This window comes from Aulonocara stuartgranti (assembly GCF_965226115.1).
Source record: "Aulonocara stuartgranti genome assembly, chromosome: 22".
Classification (NCBI taxonomy): Eukaryota; Metazoa; Chordata; class Actinopteri; order Cichliformes; family Cichlidae; genus Aulonocara; species Aulonocara stuartgranti.
In genome coordinates this window covers 11,952,494-11,965,507 of record NC_138957.1, presented here as the reverse complement: position 1 = coordinate 11,965,507, position 13,014 = coordinate 11,952,494, and the positions used below count along the sequence as shown (strand labels likewise).

The window sequence follows — 13,014 nt, the reverse complement described above, 5'->3', positions numbered from 1 at the left end:
CCTCCAACTACCGACCAATAACCTGCCTCAGTACTACATGGAAGCTCCTGTCAGGCATCATATCGGCTAAGATGAACAGGCACATGGGTCAATACATGAGCGGGACACAGAAAGGAATTGGCAAGAATACCAGAGGCGCAAAACACCAGCTACTGGTAGACAGAACAATCAGCCGAGACTGCAAGACCAGACTGACCAACCTGTGCACTGCCTGGATTGATTACAAGAAGGCCTATGACTCAATGCCCCACAGCTGGATACTGGAATGCCTAGAATTGTACAAGATCAATGGGACCCTAAGAGCCTTCATCAGGAACTCAATGGGGATGTGGCGTACAACACTAGAGGCCAACTCCAAGCCCATAGCACAAGTCACCATCAAGTGCGGGATCTACCAAGGAGATGCTCTGTCCCCACTGCTGTTCTGCATAGGCCTGAACCCCCTCAGTGAGATCATTAACAAGACTGGCTACGGATACCGACTACGGAACGGAGCAGTTGTCAGCCACCTCCTGTACATGGATGACATCAAGCTGTATGCCAAGAGTGAACGAGACATCGATTCACTGATCCACACTACCAGGCTATACAGCAATGACATTGGAATGTCGTTCGGACTGGAGAAGTGTAGTCGGATGGTAACAAAGAGAGGGAAGGTAGTCAGAACTGAGGGGATTGAACTACCAGAAGGCAACATTGCAGACATAGAGGACAGTTACAAGTACTTGGGGATCCCACAGGCGAATGGGAACCATGAAGAGGCCGCTAGAAAAGCTGCAACCACCAAGTACCTGCAGAGGGTCAGGCAAGTCCTGAGGAGTCAGCTGAATGGTAAGAACAAGATCCGGGCCATCAACACGTACGCCCTGCCCGTGATCAGGTACCCTGCTGGGGTAATAGGCTGGCCAAAGGAGGAGATAGAAGCCACTGACATAAAGACAAGAAAGCTCCTTACCATGCATGGAGGGTTTCACCCCAAATCCAGCACCCTGAGGCTGTACGCTAAGCGGAAGGAAGGGGGCCGGGGACTGGTGAGTGTCAGCACCACAGTCCAGGATGAGACAACGAACATCCAAGAATACATTGGGAAGATGGCCCCAACTGACCGAGTGCTCAGTGAATACCTCAGGCAGCAGAAACCCAAGAAAGAGGAGGGAGACGAGGAACCATCATGGAAGGACAGGCCCCTGCACGGTATGTACCACCGGCAGATAGGGGAGGTGGCTGATATCCAGAAATCCTACCAGTGGCTGGACAAAGCTGGACTGAAAGACAGCACAGAGGCACTAATCATGGCAGCACAAGAACAAGCTCTGAGCACAAGATCCATAGAGGCTGGGGTCTATCACACCAGGCAAGACCCCAGGTGCAGGCTGTGTAAAGATGCCCCAGAGACAATCCAGCACATAACAGCAGGGTGCAAGATGCTAGCAGGCAAGGCATACATGGAACGCCATAACCAAGTGGCCGGCATAGTGTACAGGAACATCTGTGCCGAGTATAACCTGGAAGTCCCGAGGTCAAAATGGGAGATGCCCCCAAGGGTGGTGGAGAATGACCGAGCTAAGATCCTGTGGGACTTCCAGATACAGACGGACAAAATGGTGGTGGCTAACCAACCGGACATAGTGGTGGTAGACAAACAGAAGAAGACGGCCGTAGTGATCGATGTAGCGGTTCCGAATGACAGCAATATCAGGAAGAAGGAACACGAGAAGCTGGAGAAATACCAAGGGCTCAGAGAAGAGCTTGAGAGGATGTGGAGGGTGAAGGTAACGGTGGTCCCCGTGGTAATCGGAGCACTAGGTGCGGTGACTCCCAAGCTAGGCGAGTGGCTCCAGCAGATCCCGGGAACAACATCGGAGATCTCTGTCCAGAAGAGCGCAGTCCTGGGAACAGCTAAGATACTGCGCAGGACCCTCAAGCTCCCAGGCCTCTGGTAGAGGACCCGAGGTTGAAGGATAAACCGCCCGCAGGGGCGTGCTGGGTGTTTTTATATATATATATATATATATATATATATATATATATATATAACAATTCTGTAACTGTAACTTCGGTCGTTGCTGTGCTTTTTTTGGAAGTCGAATTTCCCAGAGGAACCCACCCGAGGGATTAATAAAGTTCTATCTTATCTTATCTTATCTTTTTTTTCTTGTCCCACACACCCCTAAATTCACAGATGATTAAACACATTTTCGGAAAAGTCATGAAGTCTGAGATGATGGAATTTTAATTTAACAGAATTTGAAAATTCCAAGGGGTCAAAGTGACCCCCTTTGTGATTCTAGTGTTAATTAGCACTGAAAATGTTAAAACAGGTCCATGTGTTTGCTCCCAGTTCTTTATTTGTTCTCCTTTCTACATACTCTGTATATTCTTAGTGTTCTCTGTATGTTTTGCATCCATTCTCCTGAGTCAGATCCTGATAGAGATGGAGTCTGCTCTGCTCGACGATCAGCCTCACTGGTACAAACTGCAGCTTCATGACGTTTCCTCACTGCCACTGCCCAAAGCCTCCCCCTACCTGCAGAGGAGGGGACTGCAAGCTGAGCACACACACAGCAGCAGGAGGCTGCAGAGTAAGACACACACTCTCTCTCTCTCTCACTCACACACACACACACACACACACACACAAACACACGCACGCGCACACACACAACAAACCTGTGTCACAACCTCACACAACAACATGTTATTTGATGGATCATTTGGAGGGATGCTCTCCTCTGCTGGGACTGGTAATTTCACTGTAGTTGATACATGCTCTGATCACTGGAAAATGAGTCGGTTGCTAAAGTTTTGTTCAAACTGGTTTACCATGTTATAGAGTCAGAGAAGAAAGGTGAACTCTGAGATTTGTAACGAAAAATTGACAAAAGTCAAATGAGTGAAGGAGTCCAAAACTTGACATTCATCTTTTTGCAGACTTAATGGAGAGTCCAGCCTCTGGTTGCTGAAACCCTCTAACATGTCTATCAATGGTAGCCTTTGTTTCTGTTGGTAGTCAGCGGGTAGTAGCAAAGAAAAAGGGAGAAAAAACCTCGGTATACAGTCACTTTGCTTCACTAACACGATGGTCTCTGCTTGCCACGTTGCTGCTGGGCTCTTCCTACGTGTATGCCCCTGAAGTCAATTGTAGAAGAGCTCAAAATGAAAGAATGTTGGATTGGGCTTATTTCATCAGTGAATGTTTAGTCCAACAACCTAACAACCAGTCACAGCAGAGCAGGCCTCTGGCAGATCCAATCCAACACCAGTCCTCTCATTAATTTCTTTATTTGTTTATTATGCTTTATTGTTAACGTCTTCTTCTTCTTCTTCTTCTTTTGTTTCATTTGTTTTTCTTCATTTTAAATCATCCACAACGCTTTGCTAGACAAAGGTCATTACTATAACTCAGGTAAAAACGTGTGTGTGTGTGTGTGTGTGTGTGCATGCACGAGTGAGCTCTATGGCATTTCCCTGTGTGATGCTAAGCTATCCATTTCAAGTGCTATTTAGTATTTATAGTTTTAATAAGTCATTGATTGATAATTGCTGCACAAATATAGCCCTGCCTGATCATATCATAGTGATGCAATTAAATGTTATTTTACCAGGCAGAAAGCTCTCATGAAAGATATTATGTAGCCAAATCATGGGAGACGTAGTTCTTGAAATATTTGTACCTCAGCTACTCAAAACTTGATGATTAGGGTTTGATCTTTGAGGGACTAGAACAGAACTAGCTGCCTGGATCCTGGAATGATTGATTAGAGCGAGTGCATCCAGAAGGTTATTGGGTTCCATATAATACTTGAAGACATGTCAAACTGTGCATGAAAAGGTTCTGGACAGACTGTTCAATGGATTATTGGTAAATCTCTCAAGGGAGTTCTGGATCTTCTTGTGGGAGATCTTTGATGTTGTACCAGGAGGAGTCAATTGGACGTTCTAGGTGTAGGATGTTGAATATATGAACATATGGTCAGCCTAATTCAACTTCTTAAAACAAAAAAACAACAACTAAGACACAGTTTTATGAGGAGTTTTATGGTTGGAAATCCTCAGGTGAACGGCTACAATGACCTAACCAGTGGTACATATCAGACAGCTGGTCAAAATGTTGCTTAATTTCGAAGGCAGATTTTTTTTTTTTTGTCAGTATTGCCATTGTAACCTGTAACTGTGTTTTAGTTCAATTATCCTGTGAGTTGGACTTCATTTATGTTATTGATAGCACTGTATGGCCCCGTGGAACAAAATATGACCCATCGCTGATCTGGAGTTCACAACAGAAAAATAAATCAGAGAACAGAAGTGATCACTGCATCATTTCTATAACAGTGATGCAGTTGTTATGTCCAGCTTTATTTCTGCAGAGAGACTCATGTTAAAGTCGTGAGCATGGACTCAGGACGGAGGAGGTCAGTGCTGCTCAAATTCCCACAGGTGTTCTATCGCTCTTTATATTTTTCTTCCAGCTGATCTTTGCTGGATGGGTTTTATTGCTCCACATTTCTCTTTAAAAGATGAGAGCAAGTGACACACTCATCTCTACTTTCCTCCTTGGATCTTTTGTTTGGATGTTTTTATGCTTTAACAGGAAGTTGACTTCATTTGGGTACACTGATACACACTCATGATGCCATCTATAAATGTTCTCTTTCTAGTACCTTAATCTCTCATGCAGCCACCTATCATCAAACTCTGACCACTCTGCTTCACTTTTGGGACTAATGCAGAAATCTTATTTGTGTATAAACATGCTGGCCTTTGTGTGGCCAGAAAATTATTAATTTCAGCATTCAGTCCGAAACTCTGACTGCTGTTAAATTTCACGCATTTGTTAAAGGCTGATGTGGATGTGGATGAAAAGGTTCTGGTCAAGGAGTTGTAAAAGGTTTAAGGGAGTCTGTGTGTAATATCAGATGAATGTGTCTTTTATTGCTCCTGCGTTAACTGGTTTGTCCTCTGGCTGTTCGGTCTGGAGTGTTAGATTTGTTGACCTTCTTGTAGAAGATTACAGATGAGCTGCTTACAGGCTTAAATGTCCTCCCTCTCTCCATCTGCAGGGTCTCAGAGGATCAGTGACAGCGAGTTTTCAGATTATGACTGTGAAGACGGCATTGGGGTGATATCAGGTAAACTCCATATCCCATCATTCACTGCAGTCTCATTTTAAAGGATACAGGAGAGAATACTAACTGGCTCAAGTGGATTAAAAACATGCTGCTGTAAGACAATGGGAATCTAATCATTTTATAAGTTCCTCAAACTGCTTAAGGTAAACCATTTGAGGATTATGACATAAATGTGACTGCATAACTTGAAATTACAAAATAACTGAGTCAGGGTTGATGGTTGAACTCCTGCTCTGTTTCTCTGTGTGCAGACTACAGACAGAATGGGCGCGAATTCCATAGCTCCACCCTCTCAGTGCCAGAGCAAGTGATTTCTCCCAATCACTGCTCCCGTTCCGACATGGTCAGAATGAGGTCACGGTCACCGAGCCAGCCGCCTCCTCACAGGTAAGTATCTGTGTGTTGGGGATTTGAGATGGGCCCAAAACATGACAACAGAAGAAGAAACTAAAAAAGGTACCTGAAGAGCTAAAATTAGAAAAACAAGATGGGACGTGAGGGTAGAAAGGGAAAGATGCCACCAGAGAAGATTTGGGAGTACAGCAAGTTGATGCTTTAATCTGCAATCAAACTACAGTATTTGTCTTATCATGTACGTCAAAAGATTCTTGCATGTGAGAGCTTATTGGAGATAATTTATTGTGAGTTTATTGGTCTTTCCCCATAAAGTTATAAATATGTATTTCCATCTTTCTCTATCCTTATTGAGCTTATCCAAAAGAGTGACTGTATGCAAATATTAAGTTTGTAATAAGTAACACCGTGTTTAGGCTATTAAAACTCAGCTGTTCTCAAGCGATATCGAGTCTGATGAAGTGCTTCAGACTTTGTCCAGGTGATCATTTACTGTGTGCAGCATTATCTTATAGTGCATATGTCCTATTTGTATCCCTTGGAAATCACTGCTCCAACAGGTAACAGCAGCTGTGCAGTATGTCTACATGAGTCAAAATGCTGTGGAAATAATGCCAGTGTTTTTATATTATCAGCGGCTGTGGATCGGGTTGAGCAGGTTGTCGAGCAATCGAAAGGTTGGTGGTTCATTCCCCAGCTACTCCAGTCGGTTGAAATTTCCTTGTAAATTATAAACGAAGTGGTTCTTATGACGTGCTTTCTACCTACTATTCAGACTGCAGTGATCGCGTCGGAATGTTCCAGTATCTTGCCCGACGCGCTTTGGCATGCAGGCTAGAGCAGACAGGGATCAACCACCAACCTTACAATTATTAGATGATCTGCTCTACCTCTCAAGCTACAGCCAACCTGAAGTCCAAATGTTCAGCAAATGTTGCACTAAATGAATGTGTGTGTGAGACTGGATGAATGAGACTTGTAATAGAAAGTGCTCTGAGTGCTCAAATTGAGTATAAATGCACTACATAAGTACCAGTCCATTATCAAATAGAAGCCTAATAAACCCAAAACATTAGTAGCTAAATCCATATTGTTCAAGAGGAAGGAATATATTAGTGTTCCTATGACTACAGAATTTTTGACTGGATAAAACGAGCTTGATCAAGACGGATTCTACCAAGTACTTTGGCTCTCATAACTCTTTCAGCATTTTCCAAAAATCCAGACTGTCCTTGATATCATTCAGACTGTTGGTCACCTCAGGGACTTCGACCATGTGTGGAGAATGTGTTAACATCCTTCCCTATTGTTTAGATGTTTTCTAAGAAAGCTAATAATCTTTGCATTGTCCGCGGCTGTTTCACACTCTAGAATTGTAGCACCATCCAAAATTGCTCTCATGTCTACATTAGCAAAGCTAAAGTTATGTTGGTCTGGCATGATGGCAGCCATAAAACTCACATGAGTTGTTATCTTCCCTTTCCTGGCAGTTTCTTTTGCTATGCATTTTTTGTCACTGGTTTACTGCTTTAAAAGTGTAATCATTAGTATTCAAGGTTTAATATGACTCACAGGTTTTTATCTTGAACTTTGAACTTGAATTTTTAAACAAATAAGCTTTTGAAGCCAGACAGGAAGTGGTCTTCCTAAAGGCATCATCCTCATTTTATCCAGACTTTTCTGTTCTTGCCATTCTGACCTTTGACATCTGGTTGCCAGCAATAACCCTCTTTACCCGTTATATCGGGAGGACGCGGTGCGGCTGCTGCGGGGCTCCAAACTGAGCCGAGCATTCTCTGATGCCAGCCAATACAGCACCCCGAACAGGTAACTATGGTAACGCTAGGGATGGGTATCGTTTAGGTTTTATCCGATACCAGTACCAAACCGGTATTTTTGAAACATGAAACCTCTCATGTTCAGCTGTTTTTTTGTAAAAAGATAACAATGTTAGCCTTTTCAGCAGCTATAGGGGATTTATGACATCACGCTTGGCTGGAAGCCGCGCTTAAACAATTAAAAAAAAACACACAAACTTTGTCCAAAAACCTCTCATGTTTAGCTGTTTCCCTCTTTTTCTTTGGTCATTTTAGCCTTTTTTGCCAGGGTGAAGGGAGTATCTGCCATCAAACAAGAAGACAGCCGCATGTAACTACGACGGTGTTTGCTAGTTCACCTTATATGCATTAATGTAATAACGTGGTTAGCCTACTCAACGTAAATTACACACGAACAACATTAAGCTACTCACGCAGAGAAGAACGGCTGCTGCTGCATCATCATCCTCATCATTTCTGCTACACTGGCAGGGCTAGGGGCCAGGACTGTACTCTTCGGGTTCTTGGGGGATGTTGCTAACTCCGGGTCCAATAACAGGCACCACACCTGTAGTAGATGTGCTCGGTGTGAGCTCTTGCAGCAAGCTATCAAATACGGTGCATTTTTCGGCTTTAAAACCCCCCGCTATGCGTCGCCAGGTGAGGTGTTACCTCCTTTGCACAGTATCAGCTTAAAGCACTTGTTGCAGGCTGCTGAGTTTGCATCTTTTGCTGTGAAGTACAGCCAGACTTTTGACCGCTTCGCTTTGGGCATTTTTAATCTGTAGCTCTGCTCTAAAAGAACGTACGTACCTGGGCCCGCCTACTATCCTTGGAAAGGTAAAATGATTGGCTAGAATTCAAAGTGTGTGACATCTCAGGGGAAAAAAGCACCAAAATAAAGCACCAAAATGTGCGCTGCTTTTCGGTCTGGTTACTACCGTTTATGTCAGAACCGATACCAGTACCCATCCCTAGGTAACACATAGGAACATGCCCAATGTGAGTCATCTGGACATCAGCTAATCAGCATGCACCCTGCATCATGTAATATTGTTTATCTGCAAACTAATAATAAGAATAAGAATAACCAGTAAACATGGTGTCGGACTGCAGCAGGTGTGTCAGAGTCAGGTAAACCCCACCTGTCTGCTGCTGCTGAACAGGTTTGAATCAGGAAACAGGTTGCATACTTGATTGGACATCTGATCCTTGTACAGGTTTTAGAAGTAGATTTAGTGCTTTTCTTTGATGTTTTACTACTAGTTGTTCTGCTTCTGGCTACAGTAGCAGTTAGATCTTGTTGGAGTAAATTAATTTACTGGGTGATGTACTGGGTTACAGAGATATTTTTGTGCTGCAGCATTTAGTTCTGCTTTTGAACTGGTTTTGACATTACAGCTTAGAGTTGTAGTATTGCTTATACTGCCTATATTGATTGTAGTAGTAGTTATGGTCCAGGTTATAATAAGTATTTAGTTTTAGTGTCCCTGTAGAGCACTTAGTGGTACAGTTAATAGTACTGGTTGTAGAACAGCAGTTGTACTGGTCTGACTGGTTCTCTGACTGGACACTGCTTCTCCCTGTGTACTTACAAGGCCATTGAGGAGGATGTCGCTTGCCAACTCACTTGATTCCCATGACAGGTACTTCTCTATCAGAATTCCAGCAGTGGCAGTAGTCATAGTACCAACAGTAAAAGCAATGATCTAAGAAAGTGGGGTATTTTTCTGTCTTGTAATCCTTTTCTGTGTGTAAGATATTTTAATGGCCCTAACCAGAGCTGGACAAACCACATCATCAATGGGAGCTGTGATGACTACAGGTGAGCCTTGGAAATTAGGATGTAGTGTTAGAGGTTGATGGCAGGTTCAGACTCATCATGTTTTGCAGTTCTGACGTCTTTCTGTTCTTCAGTCAGGACTTCATCCCTGATTTTCCCTATGAGCCTGACACCTACGATGAGGAACTACTGAGGTAAATGGATGAACATTTAAACAGTTTGACTATTAGAAAGGTGGACATTCAGACCAGTAGTTATGGCAGTAAAGAACAGATGTATTAAATTCAGATCATTTTTTTTAAATACATCACTTTATATTTTTTAGGTAAAACTATACAAGAGATTAAAACCCTACAATCAGATGATCTCCTGTGAGCAGCACTTGGCAACAGTGGAGAATGAAGAACTTCCTTCTAATTTAAAGATGTCAAACTTTTCATCATGGGCAACACATAGCCCACTTTGATCTTCAGTGGGCCGGACCACTGAAATTCGCCTTACTATGTAATAATGTAATAAACTTAACTACACATTTTATCCCTGAGATATTTTAATGTAAGAAAAGGGATTCAAATTTCAAGAACAAATCTCAGTTTTTCTACATTTATAAAAAAAAAAAGTAAATGAAAGAATTCTGTCAACACGACTGTTAGGGCTTAAATTGTAAGATAATGTGTAAAATAAAAGAAAAAGTTCTGGGACCTCATTGCCCAGATTGATGGAATGGAAACATTTTGTTAATTGACAGACTCAAACAGACAAAATACAGCTAATGTCCAAAATTTATGTCCTTCTTCACATTTTTGAAAGCCACCCAGCGGGCCTGATTTGAGTCTTTGGCGAGCTGATTTAGCATACAGCCCTAACTGTAAGCTTTATTATGAAGGAAAGTTTTGAGTCTTATCTTAAAAGTAAATGGGGGGCCTGTTTCCCTAATCCAAACCTGGTCCTAGGCCTGATGGCTACCCCTTCCTGGGCCTGGTTCTGTTTAAGTTTTCTTCTTGTCAAAAGGGAGGTTTTCTTTCCTACTGTTGCCAAGTGTTTGCTCACCAGGCATTGTCTGGTTATTAGGGTTTCTCTCTAATATTGTAGCATCTCAACCTTACAGCATAAAGCACCTTAAGCCAACTGTTGTGAATTGACACTTTATACAGTGTCATGAAAAAGTATCAGCCCCTGATTTCTTTTTAGGAGTTACTGTAGCTCAAGAGGTAGAGCAGGCGATCTACTAATCAATATTGGTGGTTCTGTCCCAGGATTCTGCAGTCTGCATGCCAAATATCCTTGGGCAAGACACAGAAACCAAAGTTGCTCTCTGACGTGTTCATCGGTGTGTGAATGTTAGATAGAAAGCACAGGGAAAAAAAAGTGCTTGTGTGAAAGGGTGTGAATGAAGCAAGTTATATAATGTACTTTGAGGGGGGTGGGGATATTTGTCAGACTTAAATGTTCCCGATCAAACAATTTTTCTCCACTAAACCTCATAACTGCTTACCTTGGCAGCAAGAATTGCATGAGCAGTGAGTCTTTTATATCACTGTGAAAGAATCATAGCCCACACTGCTTTGCTGAATTGTTTTAGGTCAGCAACATTGGAGGATTTTCCAGCATGAACAGCCTGTTCAAGTTCAGAGCATCTTAATCTCATTTAAATGAGATTTAATGTCCTACAGGATTTTATGGTAGAGAGCAGAATTCATGGTTCCATCAATTACAACAAGTTGTACAGGTCCTGAAACAACAAAGCAGCAGATCATTACACTACCGCCACCATGTTAGCTTTATGTCACATGTAACATGACTCAAACCTTCCAAAAAAGTTCAGCTTTTGTGTCATCGATTCACAGAATGTTTTCCCAGAAATCTTAAGGATCATCATGATGTTTTTCGGGGAAATGTCAAATGAACATTTGTGCTCTGATGACGCAGTGCAATGACTTTCAGGACATAAATGCTAAATTTCTATGATCTATGTCGGGACAAGATCCACAGTGCAATTAAAACTTGACTTGGTTTATTTACATTATGAGAGTAGTTATGTTTATGATGTAGCTGTCTTCTTACCCACTGGTTTCTGGAGTCCACATTTGGACTCAACTTGAACCTTCTTTTATTTTGTGATTTTTGTTTTATTTTTGTTGGTCTTTTTGTTTCATATTTCAAGGATGAAGTGCTCATTTATAAACTAATTCTAGCTAGCTCGGTTATCTAGCTGCATTCAAAGACTGTACAGGAGCATCACTTAGACCAGAGGTGTCCAAACTTTTTTCACTGAGGGCCACATACATAAAAATATAGGAGGGGCTGGGCCACTTACTAGAAATTAGGTATATAACCTTAACTTTAGTGTATTAATTAATTAATTATTAAATCACTTAAAAGTGGTCAAATATGTTATATTGTTGAATATAATTAAAGACAAAACTGCCTTCATCACAGCTTTCCATAAATGGATCTTTATTGATTTATTCAGAAAAAGCTTTGGTTGCTCATTCTCAGAACAGCAGCCTCAGATTTCTTCTTGGACAGAAGATTTACAGAGAAAAAACAATAAAGGGGAAAATGGGACGAGTACATTTCAAGCTTGTTATTTAAGTTATTAGGCTTAGCAACACACCTATTAACGTTTGTTTGAAACCGTTATCAACATTAACAGACTGAACTGGACTTAATAACAGACTTAATAACTAATTTTAGTAAATTATTCTGGTGAGTATCAGCTGCGCCGGGTATGTAAATCGGGCCATCCAGCTGCGGTGCTGGTCGCCACTCGTGGCAAAAATCCGGACAAATGTCACTTGATCAAGAAGCAGATGTGCATCAGATGAGATCAGCTGATTTTGCGTGTGCGTGCGCTGTGCACATCGGTGTGTACTCTTAGTGTTAAAAAACGCATATAAGAAAGTGGTCTGCAAAAGCAGGGTAGTGACAGAATTGATGCGCACATTAACACACGGGTACTGTGGAATATATCTTTTACTCACCTAAAGTGCTCTCGTCCACTCCCCGCAAAACAATTAGCAGCTGTGCGGTGTCTGTGGCATCGGTGCTCTCATCACATGCGATGGAGTAAAAATCAAAAGCACAGCTTTATCAGACAGTTGCAGTTTAATGTTGGCTGACAAGTCTTCAGTGCGTGTGCGTCGCACAACTGTATCTCTGGACATGCTGACGTTGTTGAAGTTCTGCACTTTTTCCGGGCACATTATTTTGGTGACTTTAACGAGGCAGTGTTTTATGAGGTCTCCATCTGAAAAAGGCTTGCCATGTCTTGCGATGAGTTGGGCGACCTCATAGCTGGCTATTGGAGCCTTTTCCTGGACAATTTGAGCACGAAAAAAATACTGTTGCTGACCCCACAGGAGAGCTACCCTTTGCTTTAATATCTGCTCTCGCTCAGCACCAGTGTAGGATGCATAGGCCTGATGTTTGGTTTCATAATGACGTCGTACATTATACTCTTTCATAACTGCCACAGTTTCAGTGCAGATCAAACAGACACTTCCCCTTGAATTCTTTGAAGAAATATTCACTCTCCCACCGTGTCTGAAATTTTCTGCACTCACTTTCTACCTTTCGCTTCTTTGGTTCTGCCATATTTAGTAACCTGGGTTAAATTTCTTCTGTGATTGTCAAGACACTTCACCCGTTGTCTACTGGTGGTGGTCAGAGGGCCCGGTGGCGCCAGTGTCCGGCAGCCTCGCCTCTGTCAGTGCGCCCCAGGGTGGCTGTGGCTACACTGTAGCTTGCCATCACCAGTGTGTGAATGTGTGCGTGAATGGGTGGATGACTGGATATGTAAAACGCTTTGGGGTCCTTAGGGACTAGTAAAGCGCCATATAAATACAGGCCATTTACCATTTACCATTGTCCTTTTTGGTGGAGCAACTGCCTTGATCAACAGTAGCTCCTCCTGGTGTTAAAACTAAGA

The 13,014-nt window shown here is 42.5% G+C and overlaps 1 protein-coding gene across 14 annotated transcripts in view; it reads left to right on the top strand.

The window, feature by feature from the left end:
• Window positions 1–13,014, top strand: part of rims2b (regulating synaptic membrane exocytosis 2b) — a 63,184-nt gene that overhangs the window by 31,582 nt on the left and 18,588 nt on the right. For 9 of the 14 annotated variants that reach the window (XM_082520758.1, XM_082520761.1, XM_082520759.1 and 6 more), the window contains 8 exons: window positions 2,423–2,582; window positions 3,383–3,406; window positions 5,061–5,129; window positions 5,381–5,516; window positions 7,203–7,310; window positions 8,899–8,946; window positions 9,060–9,125; window positions 9,218–9,277. In XM_082520758.1, the coding sequence (XP_082376884.1) occupies window positions 2,423–2,582; window positions 3,383–3,406; window positions 5,061–5,129; window positions 5,381–5,516; window positions 7,203–7,310; window positions 8,899–8,946; window positions 9,060–9,125; window positions 9,218–9,277 (671 nt within the window). The remainder of the gene's footprint in view (window positions 1–2,422; window positions 2,583–3,382; window positions 3,407–5,060; window positions 5,130–5,380; window positions 5,517–7,202; window positions 7,311–8,898; window positions 8,947–9,059; window positions 9,126–9,217; window positions 9,278–13,014) is intronic. The other 5 variants (XM_082520757.1, XM_082520765.1, XM_082520754.1 and 2 more) reach the window with 2 other exon arrangements.